Here is a 19,091-nt window from a genome sequence, read left to right on the forward strand (position 1 = left end):
GTGCAGCAGAGCCAGCCACGGTGCCATGACCTTGGCTGCTGCTGCCCTCCCCTGATGAGTCATCCCCCTCAACAGTACTCAAAACGGTGCATCTGTTTTGCAGGGGGATGGCCGCAGGGGACCCCTGCACTACCTTCCTTGCACTGCTCTTCTTGCCGGTCTTCCATTCCCTAGCTGGCTGTAGACCCTTCACCTGCGGTATGACCAACTCACTAAACGTGCTATTCACGTCATTCTCAGCATCGTGGATGCTCCAGAGTGAATCCACCCTCAGCTCCAACTCCGCAATGCGGTCTGTCAGGAGCTGGAGGCGGATACACTTCCCGCACACGTAGTCGTCAGGGACACTGGAGGCATCCCTGAGTTCCCACATGGTACAGGAGGAGCATAACACGTGACTGAGCTTTCCTGCCATGACTTAACCCTTAGATAGGCAACAACAATGCTAAAGTTTACTCACTGTTATAGAAGAGAAAAAAGAAAAACTACTCACCAATCACTTACCCCCTGGCTGTGACGTCACCTTTCTGTTTCTTTCTATTTCTTTTTTGCCTTCTCCCTGTAGCTGCACCGGCTCGCCTCTCCACGCAACTCCTCGACGCTGCTCCCGACTCAGTGACGCACCTCCACACACTGCTCCCGACTGCCGTCGCGTTGGGCCCTTATATTCTATGCCTTGGCTAATAAAGGAAAGTATCCCGTATGCCTTCTTAACTATCTGTCTACCTGTCCTGCTACCTTCAGGGATCTGTGGACATGCTCAAAACAAGGCTCTCTCTTGTCCACCCTGACCTCGATGATCACGTGGAGGGCAGACGGCATCAACAAAGTGTGTACCATGACCGTGCAAATTAGTCATGCGAAATTGAGATCAATGATCCTGTGTTTGTACTCAATTCTGGAAATGATCCCAAATGGCTCGCTGGCACAGTCACAGCCAAAGAAGGGAGTAGGGTGTTTCAGGTCAAATTGGCCAATGGACTAACACACAGAAAACATTTGGACCAAATCAAATTGCGGTTCACCAACAGCTACAAACAAACCGAAGAAGACACCACCAACTTTGACCTTCCAACACACACACAAGTGGCAACGGACATCATGGTTGACCACGAAGCCGAACTCACCATCCCCAGCAGCCCGGCAAGGCCGGCTGCCCAGCCCAGCGAAGAACTAACCAACTCACCCACACCCGCATTTGTACCGAGACAATCGACAAGGGAGCGAAAAGCCCCAGAGCATCTCACCTTGTAAATAAGTGTACTATTGGCTTCACGGGGGGAGTGATGTTATGTATTTAACCCCTTGCAACCTGTATTACACTACCACCAGAGGGCCTACCTGTTGGAGACCCAAGGGATCCCAGCATCCCTTGGGAGCACTGTATAAAAGCAGGCCACCCACGAGGTACCTGCACTCTGGAGTCTCATTAAAGGAGCCAAGGTCACATTTGCTCATTGTACACAAGTAATCCAAGTTTCAAAAATAGTATCACAAATTCTTAAAGGGAAGAAAAATCTAGATGAAACAGGGAAGACATTGTTAGCTAAAGTACTTTCCCTAAAATCTTCAAAAAAGCAACATTTCTAAGCATTTTAGGGGGGAAAAAATCTATTCAAAATTTGTTACCTATTATGCCAAAGCATAAACAAAAAGTAAGTTCCTAGTCTTTTCTTCCCCTTAAGTGTAATAATAGTAGTTTAAAAATATTTATCATACCCTGCACCCAAGAGGAATTTTTGAAGGTTGGGCCAAAGAGGAAATCAATATAATTTCAGAACAATAACTGCCTTAAAATAACTGCACAAAAGGCTCACATCATCTAAATTAGAATACAATAAATAGCTTGTACCAAGTTTGTTCTATTAAATTAAATAATTTCCTCTTGTTTAAAATAAAGCATATCAAAGTTGGAAACAGTACACCTACACAGATATGAACACTACTTGTTTTACTTACATGTTTTTTCATCAGATAGTGGAACAGGTGATGGTGGAAATGAACTTGAAGGAGGAGGTGGTTTCTGAACAATTGCATAACCTAAGAATGCTGGATGAGAATATTCAGGATTGAAGTTCTCCAACACTGATGTATCCACAGAAACCTGGAGAAAACAAAGTTTCTTTACAGCTTGCCACTCATTTTTACTTCATGGAAAGCAAGAGCACAAGAGGGAAAATGGGAGACAAGAGAGGGGGGCACATATACACAAGAGGGGACATGAGAGAGAATGCGCCTGCATGGGAGAGAGCGAGTGCTGCGAGTCTTTTTTTTTTTAAAAGCATACGGGATCATTGGCATTATAAATAGAGGCATGGGAATCTTTGGCTAAATAAATAGAGGCATGGGGCCAAAATTCAGTAACGTCCCGTTTGGGGGTGGTAACCGAGGCGAGGTGGGACTTCCTGCGCCCGCCCCCGAGAGGAAGTAGAGCGCAATGTCGGATGCTCTACTTTCTCTTGGGGGTGGAACTGGGGTGGTAAGAGTGGGGGCACAAATGATGCAAATTTTTCCCCCAGAGAATATAAAAGCAAGAAAGTGAGACTAAACCTTTAGAAATTACTGGTTAGGCCGCAGCTGGGGTGCTGTGTCCAGTTCTGGGCACCACACTTTAGGAAGGATGTCAAGGCCTTGGAGAGGATTCAGATCTACCAGAATGATACTAGGGATGAGGGACTTCAGTTTTGTCTAGATGCTGGGATTGTTCTCCTTAGAGCAGAGAAGGTTTAAAACATGTTCAAAGTTATGAGGGGTTTTGATAAGAGGAAATAGGGAGAAAGTTTCCACTGGCAGGAGGGTCAGAAACCAGAGGACACAGATTTAAGCTACGCGGCAAAAGAACCAGAGCAGAAATGAGGAGAATTTTTTTTTTAAATATTCGCAGCAAGTTGCTATGATCTGATACGCACTGCCTAGGGTGCTGGAAGCAGATTCAAACGGGAATTGGGTGTAAGCTTGAAAAGGAAAAATTTGCAGGGCTATGGGTAAAGAGCAGAAAAATTGAACTAATTGAATAGTTCTTACAAAGAGCCGGCACACGCACGATAGGTTGAATGGCCTCTTTCTGTGCTGTATAATTCAATACTTAACTACCATGCTGGCTGAGCATTCACACTTGTCAACCTTCTGCTATTTCTGTCTGTAAGCTACCTCACCCCCTGCCCCCACCTTTGGTCTGATTCCAGCTGTCAGGTCTCCCCTTTCCCCTACCCTGCAATATTCCATAACATCAGCCTGGGTTCTAGACCAAACTAGATTTTATGGGCAATTCTGGCCGCTAGTGCATCCCCGATTTTAATCTTTCCACCATTAGCAGCCGTTCCTTCAGCTGCCGAAGTCCTAAGTTCAGGAATTCCCTCCCTAAACCTCTCCACCTCTCTTTCCTCCTTTAAAACCTACCTCTTTGACCAAGCTTTTGGTCATCTGCCCATCACCTTATGTGGTTCGGTGTCAAATTCTGATTGATAACGCTCCTGTGAAACGTCTTTGGACATTTTGCTACATTAAAGGCACTATATAAATGCAGGCCGTTGTTGTGAAAAGCATTTTAAATACTGTATTTGTTGGCTGCTAGCAAAGAGGTCAACAAATAAATCGATAGTGGATTTTGCCCTTAAAAAGCAATTTCAGGACAAACTCGGGGGGAGGGGGGTGGGGGGGCGGGCGGGGGGGAGAGTGAGGGGTGGCAGGAGGGTGGTTGAGGAAAGCGAGAGCCTAAAGCTCAGGATGCAAATAAGCATGTTCCATGTTCCATTGGGGCCCAACCCATTCAATGCTGCCATTCTCCAGCCACCAGCACTACCCTCCCAGACTGCAGTCCTCCATACCCAATTCTCTCAGGACTACGATATCCCTTTTGTTCCAAGACACCAGAATCCCATTGCACAATGTTACCAAATTCCGCCAATCCTGCAAGCCTTCGGATCCTTGGTTTCCAGTTATGACAGGTGCTAATGCTTTCTAATACTCTTCGACACTAGTATTCCCCACAGAATGCCAACAACTGGCGCCCTCCCAGTGGTGCTGCATCCTGGGACTGTCTGCCTAAAATGCTGACATAGACCTGGCTACTTCTCTCTTTGCTTCTCGACCAACCCCCATCTCGATCCCCCACAAATAGAAATTACAAGATGGAAACAGACCATTCGATCCAACCAGTCTGTCGTGGTCTTGTGGAAATTTACTTTTAAAGTTACATTTTCTGTTAAATGTACCCTTTTGTAATAAAACAAAATGGAATCTCAATTCTCCCAGAAATCCCTACAGCAGACAGCCTGCCTCTGTATAAACATGTTAACCTTGATTGATAGCCAACTAATTTAGAAGCTTGGGAACCATCTGTGTGAGCGAGGGAACCTTGAGCGTACCCTCCCTAACAGAAAGAGCGTCCATTTGTTTTAGGATTATACTCCCCAGCAGTAACTGTCGCAATGATAAATTTTCGAAGTTCTAGATAAAGCTTGTATAGATATGTAGAGAATTAAACGAGTGTAATGTTAATTAAGTGATTGAAGAACTCCTTATCTGTATTTGCTGACCGCAAGGGCAGAACTGATACATGTGATGGAACTATAATTACTTTGTTTGTTCTTCTGTATAAAGATAATGTGTTTTTGTATTACTGTAGAAGTCTTCGCAGAGCCTTTGACTCAGCAAGGCTTTTCCTTGCAGCAAGTAAATTAAAGGGACATCTACCGAGCTGTTTATGTCTGAGTTTCACTTTTTTTAGTTATATTGAGAGTCGAGATTTTGACAGTGTTTATCCTCCACGCAAGCAGTAGTCCTAAAAGCATGGGCCACCCTGTTCCCATATCCCTTTATTTCCCTTTCCTTCAACCATCTAATCTAAGCTACTCTTGAACATTGATACGGTCTCTGCTTCAATCACTAACTGGTAGCGCATTCCAGTCTCACAAACCCTCGTGCAAAAAGGTTTCTCTGGCTCTCAGTCCTAAATATCAAAGTCCACTTGTTTTAGATGCCTAGAAACAAACAGTTATATACTCAAGCCAACCTTTCATAATTTTAACCTTCTAGCAATTCACCCAGAAATCTCATCTATTCTAAAGAAAATAGCCCCAATTCTATAAGTATATACAAGTAAGTAGTGGTTAATTTCAGGCAGCATCCAGTGAATGTTGTTATAACCTCTCTATTTTCTCAACAGACTTCCCGTGGAGCTTAAAACTCCACAAACTGGTAGTCTTGCTAAGGTTTTGTGTACATTTATCACTATCTCTTTGACTTTCACAACTCAACTTTTATAATCTAAACCTATGGCCATAAAACCTTCATTTAAAAGATTAGAAATGCTTGCAAGATGTTTTCCTTCAAAAAGACTTTAGGGCCTGGGCTGAAGTTCTGCTTCAGTTACAGTTCTAAATTTCACCTGGGCTTGGTTAGTGAGGAGTTTCAGCTGATTGGCAAACTAATAAGTGATGCATCGTGTGATACACTGGGAGAGTTCAGTTTTCACCCTTTATGTGGAACCACAATACAATTATTAAAGAAGCAGTAACAGGACATTTGGAAAAGCAAAATTTGGTCAGGCAGAGTCAGCAGTGATTTATGAAGGGGACGTCATGTTTGACAAATTTGCTGGAATTCTTTGAGAATAGAAACATAGAAACATAGAAAATAGGTGCAGGAGCAGGCCATTCAGCCCTTCTAGCCTGCGCCGCCATTCAATGAGTTCATGGCTGAACATGAAACTTCAGTACCCGCTTCCTGCTTTCACGCCATACCCCTTGATCCCCCGAGTAGTAAGGACTTCATCTAACTCCCTTTTGAATATATTTAGTGAATTGGCCTCAACTACTTTCTGTGGTAGAGAATTCCACAGGTTCACCACTCTCTGGATGAAGAAGTTTCTCCTCATCTCGGTCCTAAATGGCTTACCCCTTATCCTTAGACTGTGACCCCTGGTTCTGGACTTCCCCAACATTGGGAACATTCTTCCTGCATCCAACCTGTCCAAACCCGTCAGAATTTTAAACGTTTCTATGAGGTCCCCTCTCACTCTTCTGAACTCCAGTGAATACAAGCCCAGTTGATCCAGTCTTTCTTGATAGGTCAGTCCCACCATCCCGGGAATCAGTCTGGTGAATCTTCGCTGCACTCCCTCAATAGCAAGAATGTCCTTCCTCAAGTTAGGAGACCAAAACTGTACACAATACTCCAGGTGTGGCCTCACCAAGGCCCTGTACAACTGTAGCAACACGTCCCTGCCCCTGTACTCAAATCCCCTCGCTATGAAGGCTAACATGCCATTTGCTTTCTTAACCGCCTGCTGTACCTGCATGCCAACCTTCAATGACTGATGTACCATGACACCCAGGTCTCGTTGCACCTTCCCTTTTCCTAATCTGTCACCATTCAGATAATAGTCTGTCTCTCTGTTTTTACCACCAAAGTGGATAACCTCACATTTATCCACATTATACTTCATCTGCCACGCATTTGCCCACTCACCTAACCTATCCAAGTCATTCTGCAGCCTCATAGCATCCTCCTCGCAGCTCACACTGCCACCCAACTTAGTATCATCCGCAAATTTGGAGAGACTACATTTAATCCCCTCGTCTAAATCATTAACGTACAATGTAAACAGCTGGGGCCCCAGCACAGAACCTTGCGGTACCCCACTAGTCACTGCCTGCCATTCTGAAAAGTACCCATTTACTCCTACTCTTTGCTTCCTGTCTGACAACCAGTTCTCAATCCACATCAGCACACTACCCCCAATCCCATGTGCTTTAACTTTGCACATTAATCTCCTGTGTGGGACCTTGTCGAAAGCCTTCTGAAAGTCCAAATATACCACATCAACTGGTTCTCCTTTGTCCACTTTACTGGAAACATCCTCAAAAAATTCCAGAAGATTTGTCAAGCATGATCTCCCTTTCACAAATCCATGCTGACTTGGACCTATCATGTCACCATTTTCCAAATGCACTGCTATGACATCCTTAATAATTGATTCCATCATTTTACCCACGACTGAGGTCAGGCTGACTGGTCTATAATTCCCTGCTTTCTCTCTCCCTCCTTTTTTAAAAAGTGGGGTTACATTGGCTACTCTCCACTCGATAGGAACTGATCCAGAGTCAATGGAATGTTGGAAAATGACTGTCAATGCATCCACTATTTCCAAGGCCACCTCCTTAAGTACTCTGGGATGCAGTCCATCAGGCCCTGGGGATTTATCGGCCTTCAATCCCATCAATTTCCCCAACACAATTTCCCGACTAATAAAGATTTCCCTCAGTTCCTCCTCCTTACTAGACCCTCTGACCCCTTTTTTATCCGGAAGGTTGTTTGTGTCCTCCTTAGTGAATACTGAACCAAAGTACTTGTTCAATTGGTCTGCCATTTCTTTGTTCCCTGTTATGACTTCCCCTGATTCTGACTGCAGGGGACCTACGTTTGTCTTTACTAACCTTTTTCTCTTTACATACCGATAGAAACTTTTGCAATCCGTCTTAATGTTCCCTGCAAGCTTCTTCTCGTACTCCATTTTCCCTGCCCTAATCAAACCCTTTGTGCTCCTCTGCTGAGTTCTAAATTTCTCCCAGTCCCCGGGTTCGCTGCTATTTCTGGCCAATTTGTATGCCACTTCATTGGCTTTAATACTATCCCTGATTTCCCTAGATAGCCACGGTTGAGCCACCTTCCCTTTTTTATTTTTATGCCAGACAGGAATGTACAATTGTTGTAATTCATCCATGCGGTCTCTAAATGTCTGCCATTGCCCATCCACAGTCAACCCCTTAAGTATCATTCGCCAATCTATCTTAGCCAATTCACGCCTCATACCTTCAAAGTTACCCTTCTTTAAGTTCTGGACCATGGTCTCTGAATTAACTGTTTCATTCTCCATCCTAATGCAGAATTCCACCATATTATGGTCACTCTTCCCCAAGGGGCCTCGCACAATGAGATTGTTAATTAATCCTCTCTCATTACACAACACCCAGTCTAAGATGGCCTCCCCCCTAGTTGGTTCCTCGACATATTGGTCTAGAAAACCATCCCTTATGCACTCCAGGAAATCCTCCTCCACCGTATTGCTTCCAGTTTGGTTAGCCCAATCTATGTGCATATTAAAGTCACCCATTATAACTGCTGCACCTTTATTGCATGCACTCCTAATTTCCTGTTTGATGCCCTCCCCAACATCACTACTGCTGTTTGGAGGTCTGTACACAACTCCCAGTAACGTTTTTTGCCCTTTAGTGTTCTGCAGCTCTACCCATATAGATTCCACATCATCCAAGCTAATGTCTTTCCTAACTATTGCATTAATCTCCTCTTTAACCAGCAATGCTACCCCACCTCCTTTTCTTTTTATTCTATCCTTCCTGAATGTTGAATACCCCTGGATGTTGAGTTCCCAGTCCTGATCATCCTGGAGCCAATCACATCATATTTGTTAACATCTATTTGCACAGTTAATTCATCCACCTTATTGCGGATACTCCTTGCAATAAGACACAAAGCCTTCAGGCTTGCTTTTTTAACACCCTTTGTCCTTTTAGAATTTTGCTGTACAGTGGCCCTTTTTGTTCTTTGCCTTGGGTTTCTCTGCCCTCCACTTTTCCTCATCTCCTTTCTGTCTTTTGCTTTTGCCTCATTTTTATCTCCCTCTGTCTCCCTGCATAGGTTCCCATCCCCCTGCAATATTAGTTTAACTCCTCCCCAACAGCACTAGCAAACACTCCCCCTAGGACATTGGTTCCGGTCCTGCCCAGGTGCAGACCGTCCGGTTTGTACTGATCCCACCTCCCCCAGAACCGGTTCCAATGTCCCAGGAATTTGAATCCCTCCCTGCTGCACCACTGCTCAAGCCACGTATTCATCTGCGCTATCCTGTGATTCCTACTCTGACTAGCACGTGGCACTGGTAGCAATCCCGAGATTAGTACTTTTGAGGTCCTACTTTTTAATTTAGCTCCTAGCTCCTTAAATTCTTTTCGTAGGACCTCATCCCTTTTTTTAACCTATGTCGTTGGTACCAATGTGCACCACGACAACTGGCTGTTCTCCCTCCCATTTCAGAATGTCCTGCACCCGCTCCGAAACATCCTTGACCCTTGCACCAGGGAGGCAACATACCATCCTGGAGTCTCGGTTGCGGCCGCAGAAACGCCTATCTATTCCCCTCACCATCGAATCCCCTATCATAATCGCGCTCCCAATCTTTTTCCTGCCCTCCTGTGCAGCAGAGCCAGCCACAGTGCCATGAACTTGGCTGCTGCTGCCCTCCCCTGATGAGTCATCCCCCCCAACAGTACTCAAAGCAGTGACGAACAGGGTGGATAAAGGGGAACCAGTGGATATGGTGTATTTGGCCTTCCAGAAGGCATTTGACAAGGTGCCACACAAAAGGTTACTGTACAAGATAAAAGTTTACGGGGTTGGGGGTAATATATTAGCATGGATAGAAGATTGACTAACAAACAGAAAAGAGAGAGTCGGGATAAATGGTTCATTCTCTGGTTGGCAATCAGTAACGAGTGGGGTGCTGCAGGGATCAGTGCTGGGACCCCACTTTTTACAATCTATAATAACGACTTGGAAGAAGGGACTGAGTGTAACGTAGCCAAGTTTGCTGATGATACAAAGATGGAAGGAAAAGCAATGTGTGAGGAGGACATAAAAAAGCTGCAAAAGGATAGTCAGGCTAAGTGAGTGGGCAAAAATTTGGCAGATGGAGTATAATGTTGGAAAGTGTGAGATCATGCACTTTGGCAGAAAAAATCAAAGAGCAAGTTATTATTTAAATGGAGGAAGATTGCAAAGTTGCAGCACAGCGAGACTTGGGGGTACTTGTGCATGAAACACAGAAGGATAGTACGTAGGTACAGCAAGTGATCAGGAAGGCCAATGGAATCTTGGCCGTTATTGCAAAGGGGATGGAATATAAAAGCAGAAAAATCTGGTTACAGCTGTACAGGGTATTGGTGAGGCCACACTTGGAATACTGCGTGCAGTTTTGGTTTCTATATTTACGAAAGGATATGCTTGCTTTGGAGGCAGTTCAGAGAAGGTTCACTTGGTTGATTCCGGGGATGAGGGGGTTGATTTATGAGGAAAGGTTGAGTAGGTTGGGCCTATTCTCATTGGAATTAGAAGAATGAGAGGTGATCTTAATGAAACGTATAAGATTATGATGGGGCTTGACAAGGTAGATGCAGAGAGGATGTTTCCACTGGTGGGGGAGACTCGAACTAGAGGGAAGGGGCCGCCCATTTAGAACTGAGATGAGGAGAAATTTCTTTTCTCAGATGGTTGTGAATCTGTGGAATTCGCTGTCTGTGAAAGCTGTAACATTAAATAAATTCAAGACAGAAATAAACAGTTTCTTAAACGATAAGGGGTTATGGGGAGCAGGCAGGGAAGTGGAGCAGAGTCCATGATCTTATTGAATGGCGGAGCAGGCTTGATGGGCCGTATAGACTACTCCTGCTCCTATTTCTTATGTTCTTATGTTACAACCCTCATCACATGATAACTAAGCAGAAAATTTACAAAATGGCCTCCCCTCCTCTCATCATTTTTTCAGCATTTTATATTTAAACTAAGAAATACAAATTATGGGGCTGAATTGCTGCAGGAGTTCTCCGATCATGCCGTAACTCCGACGCAAGTATGGCAGTAACCTAGGAGAAATGTGTGGACGCTGTTTTTTCAGGACCTCAGCAGATCTTCTGCCGAAGTCGCAGCAGGCGAATGAGGGAACCCCCAAGGAAATTCAACTCTTATGAGTTAATAGTTGTTTGAAATATGATTTTATTTGTATTCAACTTGGGCCAGAAGGGAATATTTATCAGGTGCTTTGATACTGAACTTGAACATTGTAGCCAGATCCATTCAGGCCAACTGTTCCAAGGTGCTGGTAACTGGTGACTTAACGGTGGGTTAGAAATCCAAGGAGCAACACCATGCTAACAGCAGCTTCAGTAAGAACTACAAATGCATCATGAGAAGTGAGGGATGCAAAAGACCTTTTGTAATCATGCAAATAACTGAGGAAAAAGGTGGAAAGTTTTTGGATAGGAGGAGTGAATGTTAAAAAAAGGTACTTCCATTTTAAGCATATTTATTGTGTGAGGTAGAACAGGGGGAAAAAAGTTTACAATGGACATAAATGAGAAGACGATTTCAGGAAAGAACAAACTTATTTACATCTCAAGAAAGTGTTGCAAAATAATAAGTAAATTGTACTATAAATATGTATATGCGGTACGGTTTCTTTTAACATTGTAGTATTTTATTTTAATCGTTTTAGTATATCACTTCACTAAATCAAATGAATTACATAAATTGACAAACAGCTGTCGCATCCAGGCTGCTGCAGGATTGCAGTAAATATCAAACTCACTCCAGATCCAGACTACCTGTGAGCAACTCCAAGAGATCTAGTAATGAAAATAAAATTGGTATGTATTTTTAAGCAAGGGCAGTAGTAATCATGTGACTTTTGCTCTCTTGCAATCTGATCGGTTGTTGGAAATAGTGACTGATTTGATTATTCTGTGATGACTTCTTTCTTCTTCCGTATGGTAGTAGCAAAGCAAATCAAACATCAATATCCAAGTTGGATATCCAGGCCAAAGCTTCCAGTGTAATAGTGTGTATATCTTGTAGGCTGCCTGCAAATTCCCTCTGCGGGTATTGCTCAATGATGTGCTGCAGGGTCTGATTAAGAGCTCCACAGTTGCATGATGGGGATGCTTTAATCTTCCATCTATGGAGAAGGTGGCCGCAGCATCTACCATGACCGATTCTGAGGCGGCTGATGGTTGTTCACTGTTTGTGAGGAAGGTTTGATCCTACAGGTTGGACTGTGGGGTGCTCTATAAGGAATTCATTCCATAAGGAATCCATGTCACAATTCTTCCAAGCATTTCGCCATCAGTCATCAAGGCTGAGGGGAGATCACCGAAGGGCTTCGGCATCGATCCAAAATGGCCTTCTAGATTTGAGACGGGTTGCTAGTGTAGTGGTTGTATTCTCTGGGCCAATACCAGTAAAGTTAGGCCAAGCCAAACCATATTTGAGATTATACTCATTGGTCACTAACCATATAATAATTTCCATGACTACTCATTGGTTCATGGGAACAATGTGACAGAGAAATATAATCTGTCCTTAGTGCTATTCATAAGACCTTGGTAATCACATGACTAACAAGAAATGACATCATAATGATAAGTGACATCACAGAGCAGGTTCAACTGATTTATCTTGATACAAAAATAAATTCCCTTCAAAACTGTTTCCAGGATTATAAATAAAATATAAACGGAGCGACTATTGACAAGGTGGCTGGCCAGTATCATTGATGAAGTCACAATAACTATCGACACCACAGCTGGTTCTGCATTGTGCCACGAGTCACACGTGAATTAGGGTTAGTGGTTAGTGTTAGAAACAGTTTTTTAAAATTATTGACATATTGTCAATAGCAGAAGCCATTATTGTCAATGCTGTGTGAGTCCAAATATGAATTAGGAAAGGCTCAACATTTTCTTCCCAATTATTAGAACATTGTAATAAACATGTAATACAGGCAAGTGAACAATACAATAGCAGGAAATATATTTATAGAAGTACAGTCCCCACCACTTATAGCATGCACGTTGGTGTCAATGCAATTTGCCCATTATAGGCGGTGGCCGGTGTAACCAGATGGCCAACATCCTTCAGGGAGTGGGCAATGAAGTGCGGGACCGTGCTATCCTTTGCAATTGCAGCACAGGTGCGTTTTCGGGTAACGGATGCATTGGGCTTGGTTTGTTTTGATGAATCTCCGTTCATATAGCATTGTAAGGATTTGGATATGAACTTTTCTGATTGTGTATTATTCAGATGATTTATCAAGGTCAACCTGGTCTCTGTATCCTTATGCAGTATGCCTAAACGGAGAGACAGTAACCTTAGTGTGTCGTTGTCAGGGCTCCACTACTAAACACCATGATTACAGACATCAGGATGTATTCATGGACATGTAGCCTACTGAAGGACAGTGTGAGACCTACTTTTCTTTTAAGGCAATGCTGTGGTGTGCAGGTAATCACACTTTAACAAAATTGCGAACAACTGCTTCAACTGCCTGAAACTGGCGCACTTAAGGTTCAAGTCTTTGTATTTGACACCTATAGCAAATGGTTAGCTCCATTTGTTCAATATAGGCGGTGATCCGGGATAAGCGGGGATGGTGTAAGTGGTGGGGACTGTAGTTCAATATAGTAAATATACAATATTTTTAAATGAGCAATGCCACAGAAGATCAAGTTGTTTATTTTAAATTCAATAGAAGTATATAGTTCACACATCAAATACTTAGGAGCTATAATCTTGGTGAATAACATTTATAATTTGTCTCAACAGTTTCATTACTTTTAATCAAAGCTTTGAACACATTCAGCCAATTCCTTATTCAGTACAAGCAGTGGAGAAAATCTATAAAAATAATTGAAACTACAATAAGCTTGCAGTTTTGATAAAACAAATTAAAGTTCAATTCCTGTTATATGTTTATTGAAATTGTATTTTACATTTTGCATTGTGCCTTTAGTAATTTCTGAAAGCCCTTTTGATATTTAGATAAACTAATTTACAAGTTACTGTTAGCTTGTACAGATAAATAAAGCAGATGTATTTTAGAATTTACCTTTGCTACCATGTGGCCATAAAAAACTGGGGAATGTTTGCTGGCATCATACTGAGATACTTCAGTAGACACAGATGCTGGTCTTGAATCCTCTAACAAATGAGAGCCGATTGCTTCAAATTCTGTAAAAGCAGAGATAAAGGGCATTTCTTTGAGATTGTGCATTTCCTGGCGGTTTTAAGAGTTTATAGCCACAAATAATTCTGAAGGACATTCAAGAATTTAAGCATTGCATACTATATGAATTAGTTACGTGTTCCAATATTTGCCCATTGTAACAGTTATTTGTTATTAATACATTAGTTGTATTAATTATCAACCTATAATCATCATCCTTGGTGTTCAAAAAGTTTAAAATGTGAAACAAAAACAGAAAATGTTGGAAATACAGAGCGGCTGTAAAGTGAAAGGACAACCATCTCGCAAACATGATGTTTAGAAAATATGGTTAGTGATCTATAGGCCCCTGGAACAGAATTCGAGAAGGTGTAACATTTTGCCAGAACTGAAACTGAGTTGAATGGCCTGCAATCTGATTGGAATAGCTGTAGTTTCTTCCCCACTTTGTTTTCCTAACCTCATTGAAGTGTTCAATTACATTTCCATTTTGATGTTGAGTTACATTAGCTGACTTTTCTCACTGATAGCAGTACACAGCAGTTCTATCACTTTCTAATTTTGTTTCAGATTTCCATGATTTGAAATTTTTTTTTAATTCCATTAAGTTTAAATTAAACTCAATCAGGATTATTTCAGTTATATTGCATTAATATTTGTTGATCATTTACGGTTTCAGTAATAATTCACATAGAGGCCACGATTTTCCCAACCTTGGTGGGTCCAATGCGTCCAGGGGTCAGTGGCGGGTCCCGACCTCGCTACTGGTTCCCCAGCCCGCTCCATGAAATTACTTTACGGTGATTGAGCTTGTTAAGCCTGCTGAGCGTGTTTCCCAGTCAACTGAAGTAAGCGGGTCTGATGATGTTGTTTAATGACTCGTCATCAGCTGGTTTCCTTAAAGGGACCATGCCCACATTTATTTTGACAGCTGTGCTGCATTTGAGGTGCTGTAAACACTGCACAGAGGTGCACGGCTATACCCAGGATCTCCCATGACTCCCTCTATATGCTTATGGAGGGAGTCACAACATGCAGGAAGGTTCTCTTCCCTTCCAATGGGTGGAAGAGACCTCCCCAGGAGGTCAACACAGCCTGGTTGCACATTGCAAAGGAGGGCACAAGCATGTATGTGGTCAGGAGGACTTTGGTGCAATGCCGCAAATGTTTCAATGATCTCAGTAGATCAGGAAATGTTACTGCAAAGCCACACTCAACCTCATCCTGCTGTGCCACTCACCCGTCACTCTGCCTTCCCTTCCCCAACTCCTGCACATCCTTACTCACACCAACTTACCTTGCACATCCACCCATCCCTCTCAATCTACATTATCACTTCCCCATCTCACTAGCCACCCCTCACACTTACTCTCATCCTGGTCCAATCATACCAACTAACAACACACAAGGGTAGACAGTTGTGGGGCCGAAATTGCCTACCATCTGAAACGAGGCATGGGACGGCCAATCGGTTGATATTCAGCACTTCGTGGGGGGGGGGGTTTTTGGAGCGGGGCGGAAGTGGCCTCATCATGGGGGTAGAACTGGGGGCTGGGCGGAGTGGCCGTCACTAGCGGGACAGATGTAGGGCAAGGCGGAGTGAACAATGCTGCAAAGGCATCAGCGCCGCACTGATGACATCATTGTGCCACAACGTCTCTCCCCTTCAGTTAAAAGGGAGGACCACTGCGAACTTTGCAGCCACTTTAGTGGCAAACACTAGGCCACCAGGGAGGATTTCGGCCGGGCCAGCGGCCTGGCACCCAAGAGGGGTTGCCAGTCTGCCTGTTGGCGGAACGGCCAAAATCGTGACCATAATTGTCAGCCCGACCTGGCAGTCAGCTGACAAAAAAAAAAATAACACGGCGTAGACGGCAGCGCCACCTCCCCTTTAAGGGCGACCGTGCTGCCAAGCCAGAGAGAGTGTACTGACAGCAAAAGCTGTCGGAGGCAGGGCCGCTCCCACGGGGAAATTCCAGGAAAGGGGTCATTTCCCCGAGGGGCAATTTCGGGAAGGGGTCTGTTGGGGTAGAAGGAAGACTTCCCTTCCTCGAGGTGGACTCCCTGATATAAGAAGTCGACACCTGCCCTCTGTATAGCGACCACGGAATCACTGAGATGAAAACTTTGGTTCATCCGGGTTTTATTCAAGCATGCAAGGAAAATGTTCCCAGAACAACAGTTTGTAATGACATTTATACATATTCTGAGGGGTGCAACCCTCCTACAAAACCATCGATTGATCTACTGCTATCAGCGAAGTTACATTGATTTGTTGACTCTTATCAGACTAGCTCGGAGTGGTTCTTCCCCACCTGTCCATCTCTCATCACATGTCCACCGTCTAGAATGTGTTATTCAATGGTGTCACTTTGCCTCAGTTTCTCATGACGTGTGAAGTAACCTTGCTTCCCAGGGTTTGCTATCTTGTTCCCAAAACACCTGCTTTCTTATCCTGTTCCCAAGAGAACTTTAGTCATAATGTCCTATGTTCTCATGAGATTCAGATGCTGTTTACAATCTATGTTCCCAAACACTTCACTCTCCACTGTCCTTGGTGTCATGTATTCAACCAGCATTGTAACCCATGTATAATCTGACCACTGTGAGAACAATGACCACGAGGTGGTGAACTTGTGGGTGACACTCCTAACATGGACCTTCAGATATAAAAGGGGAAGCTCAACCCACTTCCATCACTTGAGTGCTATGGAATAGAGGACAGGTCACAGACTGACCTTCTCTCAAGCATGGGCCTCGTGTGCATTTATACTGTATAGTAAGGACGTATCAATGGCGACGAGAAACTGGGATTTAAACCACGCGAGCATGGCCACGAGCAGAACAGACGAGAATACTGTGTTAAGGAATGGTAGGGATAGAGATTCAACATTGTTAAAGCAGCACACAGTTCTCCAGGCAGACAAGGGCAGTCGGGCATGCCCCAACATGTAGTCGAACCCAGAGGGGGAGTTCGACAGAGACAATGGCAAGCTGAACGGCGATTCATGCCACTACAAGGGACAATGCGGCCAGTAATGGGCCCATCAATATCTGTTAATGGCGCACTCAAGGACAATAACAGGGGCAAGTCAGGACGATCGACTGGCAACGGACCTTTTGTTTCAAACAGCAGCTCATGTTGGGGGCGTGGAGGCACACACTCAGCCGGAGTTTGCAGAGATGAGCAAAATACCTGCAGAAATTGCAGAAATAAACGCTGGGGGAAATCGCTGGAAGCTGAAGTTCAGCGAGTTCATGTGGAGCACGTATACAGTTCATACACCAGAACGCCACCGATAATGATGAAAGTGCTCCTCAATGGCATCCCAGTATCAATGGAGCTAGACACGGGGGCCAGCCAGTCCCTGATGGGTATCAATCAGTTCAAAAAGTTGTGGGCGTCCAAGGCCAGGAGGCCAAAATTATCGCCGATTGACGCACAGTTACGGACATACACAAAGCAGATCATTCCGGTGCTAGGCAGCGCCACGGTAGTCGTGACCCACAAAGATTCGGAGAACAGGTTGCCACTCTGGGTTGTCTCGCGGGACGGTCCCGCACTGCTGGGGAGGAGTTGGCTTGCAGTCATGAACTGGAAATGGGGCGATGTCAATGCAATTTCCTCTGTGGAGCGAGTATCATGCTCACAGATCCTGGACAAATTTGACTCATTATTTCAACCCGGCATAGGCACTTTCATGGGGGCCAAGATAGTGATTCACAAAAACCCGGACTCCAGGCCAGTACACCACAAGGCCAGAGCGGTGCCGTACATGATGCGGGAAAAGATAGAAGGCGAATCGGACCGCCTGCTGAGGGGAAGGCATCATCTCGCCAGTCGAACTCAGTGACTGGGGGAGCCCAATTGTGCCGGTGCTCAAGGTGGATGGGTCGGTCAAGATATGTGGCGATTACAAGGCCACCATCAATCGGGTGTCACTCCAAGACCAGTACCCGCTACCGAGAGCGGAGGACCTCTTTGCGACGCTATCCGGTGGCAAACTTTTTCCAAAATTGGACCTGACCTCAGCTTACATGACCCAGGAGCTGGCGAGTGAGTCGAAGAAGCTGACCACCATCACGACACACAAGGGGTTGTTTGAGTACAACAGATGTCCGTTCGGGATTCGCTCGGCCGCCGCGATCTTCCAACGAAATATGGAAAGCCTCCTCAAGTCGATTCCAGGGACGGTGGTTTTTCAGGACGACATCCTCATCACGGGTTACGATACAGATGAACACCTCCACAACCTGGAGGAGGTGCTACGCAGACTGGACCGGGTAGGGCTGCGACTGAAAAAGGCGAAGTGCGTCTTTCTAGCTCCAGAGGTAGAATTCCTGGGGATGAGGGTAGCAGCAGACGGGATCAGCCCTACTACGTCCAAGACGGAAGCGATCCAGAGAGCACCCATAACACGACGGAGCTGCGTTCATTCCTGGGGCTCCTGAACTATTTTGGTAACTTTCTTCCCAAATTGAGCACGCTGCTTGAGCCGCTACACGTGCTCCTACGCAAAGGTCGCAAATGGGTCTGGGGGGACAGCCAGGAAAGGGCTTTTAATAGAGCACGCAATTTGTTATGTTCCAACAATCTGTTAACGCTATATGACCCATGTAAGAAACTTGTGTTAACGTGCGATGCATCGTCCTATGGTGTCAGGTGTGTGTTGCAGCATGTTAATGCCAAGGGTCAGTTACAGCCGGTAGCTTATGCTTCCAGAAGTCTGTCCCAGGCAGAAAGGGGCTACGGGATGGTAGAAAAGGAGGCGCTCGCATGTGTATATGCGGTAAAGAAAATGCACCAGTACCTGTTTGGCATTAAATTTGAGCTGGAGACAGATCACAAACCCCTAACGTCCCTTTTGGCCGACAACAAGGCCATAAATGCAAACGCATCGGCCCGCATACAGAGGTGGGCACTCACGTTAGCCGCCTGTGACTGCACTATTCGGCACAGACCGGGCACCAAAAACTGTGCCGATGCACTCAGCAGGCTCCCACTAGCCACCACTGAGGGGGCTACTGAGCATGCTGCTGAGATGGTCATGGCTGTTGAAGCTTTCGGAAGCGAAGGCTCACCCCTGACAGCCCGTCAGATCAAAGTCTGGACAAATAGAGACCCGCTATTGTCTCTAGTCAAGAAATGTGTCCTGAATGGGGACTGGGCAGCCACGTACAGGGCATGCCCTGAGGAATTTAAACCATTTCACAGGCGCAGGGATGAACTCTCGATTCAGGCCGATTGCCTACTGTGGGGAAACCGCGTAGTCATGCCCCAGATGAGCAGAGAGGT

At 44.8% G+C, this 19,091-nt stretch overlaps 1 protein-coding gene across 3 annotated transcripts in view; it reads right to left on the minus strand.

Moving 5' to 3' along the window:
• iqck (IQ motif containing K) overlaps positions 1–19,091 on the minus strand; it is a 285,097-nt gene that overhangs the window by 219,257 nt on the left and 46,749 nt on the right. For 2 of the 3 annotated variants that reach the window (XM_070900904.1, XM_070900903.1), the window contains exons 2-3: positions 13,679–13,800; positions 1,960–2,104 (exon numbers count right to left, since the gene is read on the minus strand). In XM_070900904.1, the coding sequence (XP_070757005.1) occupies positions 1,960–2,104; positions 13,679–13,800 (267 nt within the window). The remainder of the gene's footprint in view (positions 1–1,959; positions 2,105–13,678; positions 13,801–19,091) is intronic. The other variant, XM_070900905.1, reaches the window with a different exon arrangement.

The sequence above is a fragment of the Pristiophorus japonicus genome, chromosome 15, assembly GCF_044704955.1.
Source record: "Pristiophorus japonicus isolate sPriJap1 chromosome 15, sPriJap1.hap1, whole genome shotgun sequence".
Lineage (NCBI taxonomy): Eukaryota > Metazoa > Chordata > Chondrichthyes > Pristiophoridae > Pristiophorus > Pristiophorus japonicus.